The 18,190-nt window shown below is 40.1% G+C and overlaps 1 protein-coding gene across 9 annotated transcripts in view; it reads right to left on the reverse strand.

Annotated features, from left to right (window-relative positions):
* Window positions 1-66: 66 nt before the first annotated feature.
* PHLDB2 (pleckstrin homology like domain family B member 2) overlaps window positions 67-18,190 on the reverse strand; it is a 103,110-nt gene continuing 84,986 nt past the window's right edge. For 6 of the 9 annotated variants that reach the window (XM_073306021.1, XM_073306031.1, XM_073306010.1 and 3 more), the window contains 6 exons: window positions 16,003-16,210; window positions 9,828-9,918; window positions 8,154-8,300; window positions 6,619-6,838; window positions 3,312-3,397; window positions 68-1,987 (listed from right to left, as the gene is read on the reverse strand). In XM_073306021.1, coding sequence (XP_073162122.1) covers window positions 1,847-1,987; window positions 3,312-3,397; window positions 6,619-6,838; window positions 8,154-8,300; window positions 9,828-9,918; window positions 16,003-16,210 — 893 coding nt within the window. In that variant the 3' untranslated portion in view covers window positions 68-1,846. Of the gene's footprint in view, window positions 1,988-3,311; window positions 3,398-6,618; window positions 6,839-8,153; window positions 8,301-9,827; window positions 9,919-16,002; window positions 16,211-18,190 lie in introns of all 9 variants that reach the window. The other 3 variants (XM_073306059.1, XM_073306041.1, XM_073306051.1) reach the window with 2 other exon arrangements.

Raw genomic sequence — 18,190 nt, forward strand, 5'->3', positions numbered from 1 at the left:
AGACTTAATTGCATCATGCAGGATACAAAAATCATTATTATAAAACTTGTGTAACCATACATAAAAGTAAAATTAAGGTACAATCACAGAAAAAAATATAATTATATAACTCAAAGCAACTATTTTCTGGTATTGGTTTTATGTTTTAAAATCATTAGATTACAAATTTCTTATAGCTCTAATCTGCACAGAAATTAAAGATAAAAATTATTCCTGGTGATAACAGTTCCATCTTTCCCAATTCATAATGTTAAATCTGTTGCACGTCAAAACGAATAAAATAATTCTAGAGCAATCATGTGACCTGTGCTACCACACCAAAAAAAAAATTTCATACCCATTCATGCCAGATATAGGATTTTAAAAGTGCAACATTTTCTGCAAGCATAATGTATTCTGCTTTCATATTTTCATTTGTTTAATCAAAAGCTACTTTCTTCTTTGCTTTTAGTGTGGTTTCTTTAATTAAATGAACAATATGGCACATTCAAATCCAGAATACTAAACTAAGGAACTATTTGGAGATTTGCCTGAAGTCCAGGTTTCATTCAATAATAATTTATTTGTATATAATAGTCAAGGGCTAGAAAGCAGTTTTTAAATGGGAGAACATTTACAAGGAGCATACATTAAAAAATAGGTCTTTGCCATGTTTGCTACTTAAAAGTTTTTATTTATATTACTGTTTTAATATGTGCTCTCACAACTTGCCTTTCTTTGTGCTCTACCCTATCATACGGCGAAATTCTACACCGATGTATACTTTGAACAATCTCACTGTCAGAGGTCAATGGGAGTTTTCATGCAGACTTCAATTGGGCAAGGATTTCACCCATTGATTTCAGTGGGGTGTTCAATCAGCACATGTTAACTTTAGACTAGAATCATATCTATGGCAAGACTGAACTCCATACAACAGAAATTGTTACAGGAACCAGAGAGAGAATCAGTTCAATGCTTCCTGCAGAGAGAATGTAGAAAACGTATGGCAAAGTTAAGTTTGCTCCTCTTGTCTCCATTCAGTTTTATCTTGTCAGAGAGACCATCTTTGTGAAGCTATTGCTTCTTTGTTGTGCTTTATGTAAATGACTTTATACATGCAGTTTGTACAACTGGTAATTTAAGTGTACAGAATACTGTCGCAATTGAATTATTAAAATTTAGGAAGAATTTTGGCATTATTCCATTACACAAAGCTAAATCGCAGCTCACAATTTGAGTTCATTCTTACACAGAAATCATGTAAATCTTTGGCTCTGTAGTAATATTTTAAAATACTAAGACAAGAAATACATGTATTGTAGGCTGGTGTGTTTGTTTTTTTCATATTTTTTATTTTTTTTTATAAAATGCATAAGTAAAAATTTTTAAAAGCCATCTAATTATCTATAAATGTCAAATACTGCATATTAAAAATATATGCTATTATACCTTTCTGTTCCGTTACTAAAATGTTTGCATACCAATGAGCACACACAAACGATTCTGTAAACTGTTCAGTTTGTATTTTTGAAGACATCTTCTACATAGAATTTGTAAGAAATTACTACTGAATCAATATACCATACTTAAGTTGACTTGATTACCCATGTTAGAACACTATGACACTTTCAATAGCTTTAGTTCTTTTGCTACTATAATGATCAACTAAAAGAAACAAGTAGTCTTACTTTCACTTGTGTGTATAAAATCTTTTGATTTTGAGAGTTTGTGTGCACATCATAGGGAGAATTCTTGTGACAGTTACCAATATTGTATATGGCTTTTCAAATTCACTTGCACGTGGCTAAATTCATGAATAAGGTTATTGCAATATGCCTTGTGAATGAACTTTTGCACCATTTTATTATAACATGAAGTGGGTGTAGCCTTCTGCTCCCGTAACTATAACATCCATCCATATCCTCATGGCTTCTGGCGTTGGAGCAACCATGTAATATATTCGGTCATGAGTCTTAACACTGAAAGTGAGTAATGGGTTAGGACTCTAAAATAAAAAAGAAGCAGCAAAATCAGTTGTATGACATGAGAGCAGTTTACTGACAGTGAGTAAAATTCTGTACTTGGAGACTGTCAAGGAAAAAGCCAGTTGAGCAACGGCTACTTAACATCTCATCCTTAGTAACTCGGGATTTGCTCAACCCCATCTGCTACCTCTGCAGGAAACAGTTTGAGAGTACTCAGGCCTAATGCAGACACACTGTGTGTGACTTACTTCTAAACTGAGCAGTAATATGTGAGACCAAACATTGCTTCATCTCTAAACCACAATTTCTCCCCTGCACCTGCTGCAGCAAGTGATCAAAAGTCATTTTAATTCTTAAAGTCCACTTCTTGAGGTTGGGTTGAAGCAGCTCACAGTCCTTCCAAAGTGCAGATGCTAGTCAGGGGTACTCCTCCCAGAGCTTCAAAATCAAATCAACTCCCATCTTGGGCTAGAAACACAACTACATCCCCTGATTTAGGTCACCTGTAGCTGCAGATCTAGTAACCTAGGATGAAATCTTGGTCCATTGAAGTCAATGGCACAACACCCATTGACTTCACTGGAACCAATATTTCACCCCTAAAACACCATATTCAGGAAGAACCTCTGTGTATGTGCCAGCAGACGCATTTTCAGCATCTGGAACTGGTGGCTGATACAAAAGGCTCCATGTGGTCATCTCTCACCTGCTGAGTCCTCCCTAAACCCTAATGCTGCCAGATACTCTACCACCATCTCTGACTTTTGAGACCACATCACTTGACACGTTGACTATACAAGGTGGGTAAGGTAAGATCTGTTATTGGACCCACTTCTGTTGGTGATGGAGACAAGCTTTCAAGCTTGTACAAAGCTCCTCTTCAGGTCTGGGAAACGTACTCAACAGTGTCACTGCTAAATACAAGGTGGAACAGATAGTTTACTATAAATAGTTAACACATCTGTTCCACCTTGTATTTAGCTGAAACACTCTGAATATGTTTTCCAGACCTGAAGAACTCTGTGTAAGCTGAAAAGCTTGCCTCTCTCACCAACAGAAGTTGGCCCAAAGAAAGATAATGTCTCACTCACCTGGTCTCTCTAATATTGTGGGACTGACACGGCTACAAGAAGACTGCATATAATGCCAGTCATTGCCCTGGCCAATTCATTGATATGTTCTATGCTTTTCTATGCCTTGTGTGTGTGTGTAAGGGATTTTGGGTTTGGTTTTTTTAGCTCTTTGAGACATGAATTTTATCCTCCTATGTCTGTACAACATCTACCACATTTTGGATGCTATTATAGGATAATTAATAAAAATAACAAAAATGATAATGTTTACCTTATATGCATTCTTTAGATGATCATAATAGACTTCTTCAATGGCTTGGAAATATATTACTCCTTTTAATTTAGTTTCATGCTTGTCTGCAAATGAGAGAGAAACTGGGCTTTGAAAATTGAAACAAACAATCTACCGTAAGGGTTGAAGGGTTAATTGAATTTGCATGTTCACCACTGTATTAATCAAAGACTGCACGCTAGCACTTTTGTTTGCAAAATACCCCAGGGAATTTTCAGCCTGCCTTTTCAGTTGGGTAGCATATTTATAGTAGGTAAAATTGCACACAAAGTTAAATGCAGTGTTCACCTTAATTTTTTTTTATTAGATCATTGTTGCTAAAACATTACAAGAAAACTGGCAAGCTAACAGTGACTTTCACCCTTCCTCCCGCCCAAAGCTGCCATGAAGACCAAATCTGGCAGACAATTTGATCCGGAGTTTTACTTCAAAACCACATTGCGTGAGGTCTTTTACTATTTAAAAAAAATAGTTTTCCTGTTACGGTAAACTCTCAGAAGCTGCAAACTAAAATTTAACTTGTTACTCAACAACGGTGCAAGCGGATCTTTGGCATATTTATAATACTACTGGAGCAATGATGGCATTAAGAGACCAAGGAGAAGTTGACTCAGGGATGCCTTTAATTAGGAGACATTAAAGAGAGAAAGATTATGGACTGAATTTTCTGCACACCCTCCAACTGGCCTCCTGTTTGGGATTGATTCCTGTCATTTATGCAGACATGTTCACCATCTAAGTTCCATAACTTGTGCTTGCAGTTTCTACTTGCAAAGAGGGTAGGCTGCTTTCATCTCCCCCGCCCCTCCAAAGTCTGGCCCTATATGCGCATTTCGCATTTCACTTTAGACGTGAGTAACCATTCTTATCGTTTTGGAAGAAATATTCATACCAAAATATTAATCTGATGATGTAATGTTTAGTGCTTATACAATGCTTAGTCTTTGTACAAAGAAAGTTCTATATAATTTTCAGGTCAAGAACTAACTACTTGTACATTTTAGTCTTTGTGCTACATTACAGGCTTCGGGGTCAATTCTCTTTCTGCTCAATACACCTACAATCCTAAGGACACTATACCTGTATGTTCAGTTATAGGCCATGTACTCTACATTTATAGCATCAGTACTTATCTTGGAGATTTGCTGTATTGTTAAAGTCACACTGACAGTTTCTAATAGAGGGGCGGGCAAAGATTTTGGCCTGAGGACCGCATTAGGTTTCTGAAATTGTATGGAGGACCGGTTGGGGAGGGGGTGCCTCCCCAAACAGCCAGGCATGGCCTGGCCCCTGCCCCTGCCCCCTATCCGACCCACCCACTTCTTGCCCCCGATGGCCTCCCCAGGACTCCTGCCCCATCCAACCCCCCACCTGTTCCCTGACGGCTCCCTGGGGATCCCTGCCCCATCCACCCCCCTTGCTCTCGGTCCCCTGACCGCCCCCGGACTCCCCGCCCCTAACTGCTCCCCGCCGCCCCATCCAACCCCCCCTTTCCTTCCTGACTGCCCCCCCCCGACTCCGGCCCCATCCATGCCCCCGGTCCCTGTCCCCTAACGCTACCTGAAGCACCGGTGGCTGGCAGTGCGGCTGCACCAGGACAGGCAGCCGCGCAGCACAGAGCACCCGGACAGGCTGGGCTCTGCAGCCCTGCTGCCCAGAGCATTGCGCCGCGCAGCAGCGTGGCTGCAGGGGACGGGGGGACAGCCTCCTGGGCCAGGAGCTCAGGGGCCGGGCAGGATGGTCCTGCGAGCCTGATGTGGCCCACGGGCCGTATTTTGCCCACCTCTGTTCTAATGCATACCAACAGCTGCATTTGTACTCAGCTGGTATGAGGTTTTCATTTAATTTTGTTTGTTGGCTTGAGTCCTCAAGACATTATGAAAAGTTTTCTTTGATAATTGACACTACATTAGAGCAGCTGTGCTGAACTCAAAACTGAAACTGGTAACTATTAAAGAAACTATCTTTTAAAAATCAGTACCAGATGGGAGCGCTATAGTATTTGTTAATAAACAAACCAGATATGCAGAACAGTAAAAATGAATGTTTCTGTTTAATTTTTCCCCCAACTAATATTGCAAACTATGCTGAAATATTATGGACATTTAGTGACTATAAGTACCAATTTTTCAAAAACATAAAATGGGTAATTTGTAATATATTCCTCTACTACCAATATTCAGCTCCATTCTGCCTGCTTCTAATGTAATGTCACGTGAGGAAATGGAACTGTTCAGTTTTTATATCATATATGTGTTCCTTTGCTTGGTAACAGTTATCACCGAGAGTAAGCCACTACCTGATTTCTTTTACCAATGGAAGTTATATATTAATTATATTTCTGGGTCCATCCCAACTTTCACATTCAAACAACAAGCCACATATATGTATAGTAGTACTGCAGATTTTTTGTATTTGCATCCGTTTGTATATTTCCAGTATTTTTATTTAAAACTAGACTATGTAACAAAGCAATTTAAAGCCTGAGATTTGAATCTTCAAAGATGGTAGTAATCTAGATGTAGCTGTTTCTGACATTTATTTATTGGATTTCCTTAGTCTAGAAATGACAGAAGTTTGGTTGGTCTCTGTTTTAACTGCCTTTAGGAGTATGACAAGTAAAAGCAAGAATCTAGTTCACATTTATCATTAAATTATGATGATGATCTTCATCATCTCCAGACCACAAGAACATTGTTAAAATATGATGAGATATTACGTTAAAGAAAGTGGGTTACAAAGGCAAATAATTAATCTGATTTTTTTTTAAAATAAGTTAACACGAATCAAGTTTTTCTGTGAAGCCTACTAGAAATCAGGCCACTGGTGAGGACTAGGCTATACCAAAGTCAATTGTCACTGATTTTTATTTATTTAATAATTAAATAACACAAAACCATCATGCTGTACAGTAGGAACCTGACAATCTTATTGTTGTTACCCTCCTCTGCCCTTTTCCCTTCCTTTGTCTGTTGCACTCATTTGTGTCTCATCTCAGATTGCAAACTCTCCAGAACAGGAGAAAGGAAAGAGAGACTGTGGGTGGGTGGGTGGTATATGTGTGTGTATGTAAATGAAACACCCAGCATAATTGAGCCCCTTTGTGATTGAAGACTTGAAATGCCTCCACAACACCAACAATAGTAAATAAAAATGAATAATAAAGAAAATTGTGTAAATGACACAACATAACAATAGGGTCTACGTGACAAATGCTGGGATGGGTGCACATAAGAATGGTACTGCCACAGAAGGACTCAATCCTGGATGAAGAAATACAACTTACCTGCATAATAAGAAAATGTTCTCTTGCTTCTATCAAAAACAAACCACCGTTTTTTCCATGTTTTAATTTTCCCTCCCATTTTAATCAGAAAGCCTCGACAGGTCTTCTCCGTGAGTGAAATGTGGTAACAGGTCTCTATGTTGTGACCAGCTGTTTCGATGTGACCTCGTAGATCGAAGTCTTCCTTTCTGATTGGCAAGTAGCGAGTCAAGGGGCGGGCCTACCACAGAGCAAAAAGATACTCCATAAATCTTTCATCTTTTTTCTTTCTTTTTGTGGTAAGCAGATAAAAAGTACAAGTAGCAGCCATGTTCAAATTATGAAGGTAGCAAAGATTAAATTTGTGAGTTGCAGCCTTGGATTTTCTTAACAGAAAAGACAAATTTTTGCAATATGTACCTATGTAAACTGTTGAATACTGGCATAAAAAAACGGATTTTCAGCAGAGAACATAGGTTTCTTAAAATCATCCATTAAGAAACAGAGTTCAAATCACAGAAGAGTTTTTTGGGGGGTTAAAGCACAGGCGTGTGTGTCAAAATGTCTGTGGCAGCTTTGGGAAAAGAAGAACTCTGTGTGAACTTGGACAAGTCACTTAACAGCTCTGTGCCTCAGTTTCTCTATCTATGCAATGGAATGGTATACATCTAACTCGTAAATGTTTTTCAAGTGCTTTGAGACACTTAGTATCACTGCATCCTTCTACATACAGTGGTGGCCTTTTGTATTGTGTATATTTGGCACCCTCTGAAATTGTACATCGCTATACTGAACAAGCTTGGGGTAGCTTTGGTTTCTGCAGAACATGCTGCTCCTTCCACTGTTTTTGGTGTTTAAATGTCAGGAAACATTGAAAAGAAAAACCCAGAATCCTAAAATTGGGTCTTTCTGGGTAACCAAAAGAAAAACTCATAATTGAAAAAAAATATATATATACACTGCTCATGAAAGATCAGTTATATCATCATGTCAATCCAATGTCTCTGCTTTGGGATCCATTCACCAAATATGAACTATTGTTTCTTTCATATAATGTTGGCAAAATAAATATTCATCACTCAGTTGGTTTGAAGAGGCTGTGTATAGGAGGGAAGGGAGGAAATAAAATTCTTCTTTTCTGTTCTTTTCAGCAAAATATTTGGAAGAGGACAACTCACAATCCAAAATGTCCCATATATAAAAGTCATCGTGTACTCTCAGAAATGTCCATTATTCAGCAGAGTTGTGATACAGACTGCACAGTTGGGCCATGAGTGGATTCAGTGACAAACCTTATAGGATTAATACAGTATATTTACAATGCCAATATAAATGGGAAGAGATACCTAAATATTTATTGATTTAGATTTAAATAACTAAAAAGACACCTATCCAAGGCCCTTAACAGACCACTGACAAAATCTTAGAAATATTAAAATAATCAATTCAACAGGCACTCAAGCAACCAGCTACCTACAGAAACTCCTTCCCTTCAACACTGTGAAAAGCTTGCTATACAGCTGTTTCAGTGTGTAGATGGTAGATAGTCAACACACCTGTGCTCTTTGTCTCTCACGTATCTTGACTTCCTTTTCAATTAATTTTTGCCGCTGGCTAGTTTCTTCTTGTAATCTTTTTTCTAGTTGCTCTCTGCGACGCTTTTCTTCTTCCAGGGCTCGTTTTTTGGCTTCCATTTCCCGTTCCTATATACCACAGTGCACACAGAGTTTCAGATATAGGCTATGTAAAACTATACCTGATAAACTTAAAAGTAACTTGATCCCACCCAGAGCTCCTATAAGCCCCTTTATAACTCTCAGGGAGCCACGAACATATGCAAAGTGGATTGGGAACAGGAATCAGAATCACATTTGAACAAGGTTGTCACAAGCACGGTTTCTCTAATAAATCTGGATAGTTTGGGGGGGGTTGTCTGGGAACCATATCACATCAGAAAACCTAGAATGCTGCAAATAGTAAAGTATCATTGGTTCATTATATAGAGTATGATGTAAGGTAACAGTGAAGTTTATAAGAGGGACCACTGTCTATTATCTGGAGCAATGGAGAACAGAAAGCATGGTAGTCTACCACACCAGTAGGCTACAAAACAGTTCTCACAATAAAATAAATAAATAAAATCCATGTGCACATTATGTCATGTTAAGTGCACTAACACTATGGTAACAGTAATGGTGTTTAAACACCGCTAGCAGGTTCCAATCCCAGAGTGATCAGGGCCATATTAAATAGAAAGCTAGAAGACAATATATTTTTATACAAAAGTACTGAGTTACATTAAAGCTGCATCTACATAATATAATCTCACCATTCCCCCCTACAAACTGGGGTGTAAACAGTTGTCCACCAACTTGAACAGGGCCTAATTGAGCTCAGTATAGCCAATCCTAGCTTTATCAGGGATTGACCCTCTGTGCCATCTAGTCTTTTAATTTGACTGATTATGAAGGAAACTCATTGTTAAAGCATTAATATTTTCTTGTAGGAAGGTCAAAATATATTCCTGAATGCAGAACAACCTAGCCACTGTAATATGAAATGAAATACTACTTCTTATCAAACATTTTGCTGACTGGGATTTAAGTGTATTTGTTAACATTAAGAGACTGAAATAGGACTGTAAATCTTTTGTGCCCAATTTAAATGTAAGCAAATATAACTAACATTCACGAATGTCAGTTCTAAAGTGCAGTATTATTTTGTTTCATAGCTAAAGCCTATTCTTCACTCATGAGTCACTTTAAAATTTGAAAATAGGGCTGATTTTATTTTAAACCATCTAAAATCATTACCTGAAGTCCAGCAATAGGGACTGGTATACATATACTAGTAGACTAGTGCCGTGCCATTTGAGAGACTTTGGTTCAGTTACAGGGGCTGGTCTCTTGCCTCCTAGGCTAGTAGACTTTAAGCAGCCCCATAAAGATGGGGGTTGTAAGCAAGTACTACTCATCAGCCATCCCTTTAGCAGATGAAGGAGCAACGTTGATTAGCTCTTAAAGGATTTCTGTCCACCTCAGCCACAGAAATGGTAGCTGATGCACAGAGTATCAGGAATGGCAGGATTCCAGTGGGACAAAGTTGGGGAAAGTGGAAAACGAATACTTCAGTGCTGTATTAGGCAATTGCAATTTAGGAATGGCCAAATGAAATGTGTATTATCTGAACAAAGTATCTATTAACCTCTGTCAAACAAATCTTTAGATTACCCTGAATTCAAGCAGTCGTGTCTTTTCAGCATGAGCTTGTTTCAGAAGTCTCTCCATCTCTTCTATTCTTGCAACATTTGAAGTGCTGGCACTGTATACATTAAAAAAAATATAGTTGAAGACTGAAGCCATATTTTACAAACTAACTCTGGAAATTTTTATCAACTCTATTATAAAATTACAAGTCCAATTTAGGGCCAAATACAAATAGTATATTAAGTATAGTATACTCTCAATAAATATAGTCTCTCATCCAGAATTGTCCAAAAATGTAGATCTGAGAGTCATTAGAGTTTGTGGGTTCACTGTGGTTTGCCATCCCTATAACATGTGGGTCGAAAGAGGCCACATAGCCCAAAACATAGCACTCATTTACTTCTCCCCTGCATTGACACCAGTAACCATCTAATTGTAAAATTGAAGTCCCTCTGGCCGTGAACTGAGTGTCTTCTTTCGTGTTAGTCTGTATCCGCAAAAAGAAAAGGAGTACTTGTGGCACCTTAGAGACTAACAAATTTATTTGAGCAAAAGCTTTTGTGAGCTACAGCTCACTTCATCGGATGCATACAGTGGGGAGATTTTATATACACAGATAACATGAAACAATGGGTGTTACCATTCAGACTGTAACAAGAGTGATCAGGAAAGGTGAGCTATTCCAGCAGGAGAGCGGGGGGGGACGGGGACTGGGAACCTTTTGTAGTGATAATCGAGGTGGGCCATTTCCAGCAGTTAACAAGAACGTGTGAGGAACAGTGTGTGTGGGGGAAATAACCACCCTATACCGGAAACCTACTGACCGCTATTACCTACATGCCTCCAGCTTTCATCCAGACCACACCACACGATCCATTGTCTACAGCCAAGCTCTACGATACAACTGCATTTGCTCCAACCCCTCAGACAGAGACAAACATCTATAAGATCTCTATCAAGCATTCTTACAACTACAATACCCACCTGCTGAAGTGAAGAAACAGATTGACAGAGCCAGAAGAGTACCCAGAAGTTACCTACTACAGGACAGGCCCAACAAAGAAAATAACAGAACACCACTAGCCATCCCCTTCAGCCCCCAACTAAAACCTCTCCAGCGCATCATCAAGGATCTACAACCTATCCTGAAGGACGACCCATCACTCTCACAGATCTTGGGAGACAGGCCAGTCCTTGCTTACAGACAGCCCCCCAACCTGAAGCAAATACTCACCAGCAACCACACACCACACAACAAAAACACTAACCCAGAAACCTATCCTTGCAACAAAGACCGTTGCCAACTGTGTCCACATATCTATTCAGGGGACACTATCATAGGGCCTAATCACATCAGCCACACTATCAGAGGCTCGTTCACCTGCACATCCACCAGTGTGATATATGCCATCATGTGCCAGCAATGCCCCTCTACCATGTACATTGGCCAAACTGGACAGTCTCTATGTAAAAGAATAAATGGACACAAATCAGACGTCAATTATAATAACATTCAAAAACCAGTCGGAGAATACTCCAATCTCTTTGGTCACTCGATTGCAGACGTAGAAGTGGCAATTCTTCCACAAAAAACTTCAAAAACAGACTCCAACGAGAGACTGCTGAATTGGAATTAATTTGCAAACTGGATAAAATTAACTTAGGCTTGAATAAAGACTGGGAGTGGCTGTGTCATTACACAAAGTAAAACTATTTCCCCTTGTTTATTTCCCCCCCCCCGCCTGTTCCTCACACGTTCTTGTCAACTGCTGGAAATGGCCCACCTTGATTATCACTACAAAGGGTCCCCCCACCCCCCGCTCTCCTGCTGGTAATAGCTCACCTTTCCTGATCGCTCTTGTTACAGTGTGTATGGTAACACCCATTGTTTCATGTTCTCTGTGTATATAAAATCTCCCCACTGTATTTTCCACTGCATACATCCGATGAAGTGAGCTGTAGCTCACAAAAGCTTATGCTCAAATAAATTTTTTTGTCTCTAAGGTGCCACAAGTACTCCTTTTCTTTTTGAGTGTCTTCTGTATCATTGAACTTGTTTTCAGAAATTACCAAATTAAATTAAATCAGAAATTACCTTGTGAACTGTAACCTCTGAACTGTATCACTGAATTTGGCATCAGAAATTACCAAATTAAAATAAAGAGCAGGCAGTAGGGAGTATCAGTAAAAAAACACTGAATGACAGGACACACAATCATATATTCTGAAAGGCTTACATCTCAGTACTGAAGAAAGGAGAAAAAGGCTGAAGGCTCTTGTAGTGGGGTGGTCACCCGTTCCCGGCCCAAAGGGGGTTAACAAGCCAGCCCTTGGAGAGGGCTGGGGCTGGGAGCCTTCGGCTGGGCTCATTGGGAGGCAGCCTCAGCTATGGCCACGCCCCAAACAGACTCAGCTGACCCCAAAAAGGGGCTGCTGGGCTGAAGCTCAAGAGACTCTCTCTGGCTTCTGAGACGGAGGACCTGGCTGTAGGGATCTAAGCAGAGTACCTAGATTGGAGCTGGGTTGGGGAAGGGCCTGAGGAGCTGGGAAGCTCCAGCCAGGAAAGCCCCAGGCTACAGCCTAGTATTAGGCCCAACAGGCACTGGGGTTGCAGGGGACAGCCCAAGGTTCGACAGAGGCAGCAGGTCCAAATCCAGCCTTGCCTGTGATGAGTGGCTTATACTGCAGTCTGCCCCAGGGCATGAGGGCTAGCTGGTGACTGGCAGTAGCCTACGACTGAGGTGAGGTAGGGATAGGGGGTGGGGGTTCCCCGGGGAGGGGAGACCCTGCAAGTGAGGGCTTACTGCCAGGGGGCAGCACCCTGACGTACAAGGGGTATTGGGCCCGGCGTTAGCGGGACATCGGCCTGCAGAGGGTGCTCCAAGGCTGGAAGTAGAGCCAATTCCTAGGACACCAGCAGGAGGTGCCACAGGGGTGAGTCCCACACACGTACACAGCCCTATTGTAATCATTGAGTCCTAGCAGGTCTAGTTTAATTGTATGCCTAACGGGTGGAAAGTGGGTAAAGATTCATGAATTTCCACAATGCCCAGTTATATAAAAGGATTTAAGAAAGAATGTAAAGAAGAGACATAAAGGCTGAATTAATTTTAGCAGGAAGGGTCTACTGATAACACAGTCGTGGGGTGGTAAGAGGAGGAGTAGGGTATTCAAAATGAATACACCAAAAATGGTGCTTTGCAAATTAGGCCTACATGGTGAACAAAATAGTAAGAGGATGACTATTGCACCCATCACCCCTTTTGAGGGCCCCTAAAAAGACAATTTAGGGAAGAAAAATAGCTTCTACTATCACTGCAGGTGCAGCAGAAAGATTTCTTATTGTGACAGCTAGACCTTGGCAAATAGTGGGGACACCGGACTGCTGCACCACCAACAAAATGGTGCTAGACTCTGGTGCAATAGAACATAACTATCCTTCTTGCCCTGTAAAGGTTTCCTTGCTCAATCTCTGCAGTAGACAAATGCTTGGACTACACTTTAAACTCACTGTGGGAGTGCACTGTTGCACATCGGACTGAGTAACCATGATCATAGCAGCTCCCTGTTCTACAATGATTCCCTATCCAAGGCAATTAACTTTGTTTGTCCCTGCTGATTTTGAAGACCCTTAAAAATGTAAGCCCTATTAGAGAGATATTTTTAGAACTTATTTTAAAGCCCAACCCAGACCTGAATCTGAGCCAAGCACAGCCAACCTGAACATGACCCGAGAGTGTCGGGTTGTTTTCAGAACTGACCTCTCCCAAACCTGACTCTTCGCCCCAAATGTTGGGGCTTGGCCTTATGGGGGCTGCCCCATGCCTGGGATCCTTCTCCAGCCACCTTAGGCCCTTGAGGTTGGTGCATCATCAGCTGCTGTCTTGCTGTGTTGTGCATGCTGCCGAGTGAGAGGCACTGCAACTCATCAGCACATTCACTCTGTAGCTGAGTCCAGCGAGATGGTGGCGGTCAGCAGGAGTGGAGCATGCAGCTACCCCGGGGCAAGAGGAGGTAATCGGAGATGACCCAATCCTCCTAAATTCAGATCTGGTTATTTTCAGGTCCCACCCGACCCAATCCCAACACGTGTAGTTGGGTCCTATCGGGTTCAGATAGGGTTGTAAAGCTCAAGGCTCTACACTCTGATACTTCAACCAGGAAAACTGAAGTTACTAATGGTTCGTGGGACCTCTTATTTTTATAGGCTAATGAACGACCTTTCAAAATTTATACTTCAGTTGTATTTTGAGAACTGTGGGACTTCAGGTATTCCAGCAATTAACCTCTCTCCTTATCCCTAAACTAGCTCTTTTGCATATTTTATGTTGTATGTGACTTAGTAAACAGCAATGTTGAATTTTCCCCTAGCGCTGGGACATGGCTGGCAATCATTTAAAAATATTCCATGAGACCACTGTAATTCAATATGCCTAATGGTCCTGGAATCTGTCAAAGAAGAGGAAGACATCTGTCAGCTATGCGCGATCAACAAAAATAAACAAATACCCACCCAAACTAACTTTATCTAGTGAGAAATCATGTGATCCACAAAAATACTGCATGCATTTGTGTGAGAGTGTTTGTGTGTAAACAACGTATTTAGAAATTAGGCTGAGATTTCCAAAAGAACCTGAAAGAATTAGATACTCAAATCCCAGTGAAATTCAACGGGAGTTAGCCACCTAACTCTTTTAGGGATCTTTGAAAATCCCAGCTTTAAGCTTCTATTTGCAAGCTTGTCTGTGGGTAGCCTAGGTGCACGATGCCTGTGTTAAAGAGAATCACAGTGCAATAAGTCAATCATAGCAAAAAGCCAGACTCAGATACCATTACCAAGCTGAACTGTACTGTACAAACCGCATCATTGAGGCGCTGCTCAGCCTGAGTAAGGATATCAGAATCTGGCCAGCAGCCATTGCTTCCCTACATCAATATACATTAGACAGAAAAGTTTAAAATTATATTTGCAACTTAGTGCAACAACACGTAATGAAAACTCTGTCACTGGATCAACATTTCCTGCTTTGAAAACACAAACTTCTGTTTGGCCTCTACATCTATCTTCTATATTACAGTTGGCTGCTCTAAACAAAACAAGAGGACTGCAGCAAATATTGATCCTGAATATCTATTTCCAACAATTAACCAACTTCTTCATTACATTTAAGTTGGTAATATAATACAGCTATAAGGAGACTATTCCTCAAATTGCTCCATAACATTAGTAAAAACTCCGAGAGCACTGCCACAATAAAAGAGGAGCGCGATGGGCGGATACTCAAGGAAACAGATGCTAGACAAAACACAATATGGCAGCCAAAAAACTTTCCTCATGTTCAGAAGAAGTGCTAATTCTGTGAGAATGGTCTATTTCATTGACAGGATTGCTTTCCCAAACTACCCAAACAGGGATTTGGCAGAAATCAAAGTGCTGTCATCACAATGGGATAGTCAGAGAAGAAAGGGTTGTCAACATGCTGTTTTCAGACCCCAGCTGCTGTGCAATTTTGTTTTTAAATAAATACAAGATATTGCTTTTATCTTTAGTGGTTAAATTGATAAGATCCTAAAATAAGAGAAGCATAGCCTAGACATTAGGGACCATGTTTGGGAACCAAGAACTCTTTTTTAAATTCTGATTTGGAGAGGGGAGACTAGATTGCTAGCATTATTGGCAAGAAATCCAAAAAGTTCAGCAATCCAAGCCCCTAATGAGGTAACATCTTAGATACAGACAGAGAGTAAACTTAGTTGCTGGATTATGGACTTGACAATGAATATCCTACGTAAGAAGTCTACAGCAATCAGAGAGGCAGTCTTATGCCAAATCCACTAAAACATGCAGAAAGTCAACTCCTCCATAGGTTTAATCCCAGCTGTGACACTGATTCTCTGTGCGACCTTCAACAAATTACTTAACCTCTCCATACTTTAATTTCCCATCTGCAAAACTCAGGGATGAGATGAGAATTAGTTACATTGATTTGAAAATGAAAAACAGTATCCAAATGCTAAATAGTATTTCTGTCCAATTCTTGCAGATTTTCTTATCCAGTTAGTAAAAGCTTCTATCTTATCTTTCTCACCTTAAAGAGAAGTAATACATTTCAATTGCCCTAGGTATATACAGCTTCAATGATTATAACTTGTTCTAACAGTTTCCATTAAGAAAAAAATATGAGAAGTTAACATTTACCTGGAAATATTATCAGGGGAGCACGCAGATATGCTGGTCTCCATACTGTCAGAACTGTCTAAGCTTAATGTATCAAATGCATAGTCCTTGTAGCTATGATCGGGGTAATGGAAACTATTCAGATACACATTAGATTCAGATGCAGTTCTGCTGTAGAATTCAGGAGATTTCTGCCTTTGTTCTTCACATATATGTTGATGATTATACCCTACAGAGTGCAATCAAAGAAAAGAAAAGTAAGCTTACCTAATTTTTACACTTAAAATTCTCTGAACTAAAAATTAAATGTTTAGAAATAGCTGCAGAAGCATTTTGAACACCATTTTAATCTAAAATTGCACTGTGACCAAAGTAGTAATGGTCTACAGAATTTAATACAATAATCATAAACATACAGAAGATTTAAGAAAATTGGATTTGCTTGTGACTGACACAAAGGAATTCACTTTCATCACTTGTGAGATTAGTTTACTGGCTAAACTTCATCAACTTTCAAATAATTTTTTTTAATATTTATTTTTTGTATGTGAATTACGGAAACAAAGATGCAAAAGCTACGCCAAAACCCTAAAACTAAGGTGTGACAGATATTGCAACTCCGTAAAATATCTTTGGGGTCTATTGTATTAAATTTATGAATGGTTATATATGACTGTGTACCGCTCCATGGAGGAGGGTTATCATAGCTCCTCCAAGAACTAAAAATAGTGGTGAATGATAAGGTGGGTTGCTGAGATTGTAAACCGCTCCAGAGAGGTACCATCCTCTGGGGTGGTTTGCATATACTGATTCAAATTGGGTTTTCCAGAGACTCAAACAAAGAAAGGGCTTGTGGCATAAAAAGTAGAGTTTAAACAGATTTGTGTCTTTCTTTTGACTCAGCAAATAGGCAGGAGGGGACAGAGGGCACCTCCAACCCTTGCTGAAGGGATTGAAAGACTTTGACCTACCAGGGCCCCGGAGGATTGATGGGCAATTTCTGGTACATTCAATAAGCGGGTAGATCTGTTTATTGTTTTTATTATGGTGTCTCTGTAATGCTTTTATCATTATGAGAATAAATGTGCTTGCGTAGAAAGAGCTGTGTGATAACTTGTAATTGCTGGCAATACACAGTTTATAGTCCTCGGAGAGAAAGCAACACACGGATGCTGGCCATTAGGCAGACGGGCTTGCTGGGGTATCACCTGGTATGATGGGCTGTGAAGCCTTATAACTGCCAGTCAGAAGGGAGTGAGACATAGCTCCCCACCCAGACACTAGTGACAGATAGAGGCCTGAGAACTGACTTGGCATTCCTGGAGTGAACCACAGGCTGGGATGGGATGGGAGGGGGGGCTTTAGGGTTGCCAATTTTGGTTGGATGTATTCCTGGAGGTTCATCACATGACATAATGCTTAATTAAAGATTAATCTTTGTCCTGGACAAAGTCTCCAGGCATTAATTGTGGAGGGTTGGCAACCCTCGGGGCTATAAGCACAGTTACCCTGAAACTGTGACAAAGGGTAGCTAAAGTTAGGCATCTAAATCACCACCTAATTAAAATGCCCTGATTTTCAGGGGTGCCAAGTACCTGCAGCTCCCACTAAAGTCAAATTTTGTATTGGCCTTAATGGCAACTGAAGATCAGGCCTTTAGTTTATATGCTGAAAATAAAGAGCATATACTTTAAATAATCCTGATTCACATTACTAAGGTATCTCCCTAAAACTTACTAGTACTACTTGAGATTCCCCTTACAAGACTGAAACAGACTTTTGTAGCCCAATAGCCTCATGAAATACTTCCTTCTGTGTGCATGGTTTTTTTTTGTTTTAAATACCACTATAAAATCACAAGTAGTTCCTGCTTCCTGTGAGCATCCATCCAGCATGTACGGATGGTAAGCGTGCAAATAGAAACCTTAGTTCTTGACCGGTGAAAACACACTATTTGTAATGCTTATTTTTTAAAACAAAAAGTCCGGTTAAATGATCATGATTGTGGAAACATGGGTGGATTGGAATTATTCAGTTAAAGCATTTGCCTTCTTGGACACAGACATTTAATTTGTTTTAACCAAATAATTTTGAAAACTTTTGTAAATAAAGCTACAGCATTTATACAGAGTGCAAGGGATCATGTTCATGTGATCTAGGGGCTTGTCTACATTATACGGCAATGCACACTACAGGGGTGTGAATTCTA

This window comes from Lepidochelys kempii, chromosome 1 (genome assembly GCF_965140265.1).
Source record: "Lepidochelys kempii isolate rLepKem1 chromosome 1, rLepKem1.hap2, whole genome shotgun sequence".
In the NCBI taxonomy this organism is placed as follows: Eukaryota; Metazoa; Chordata; order Testudines; family Cheloniidae; genus Lepidochelys; species Lepidochelys kempii.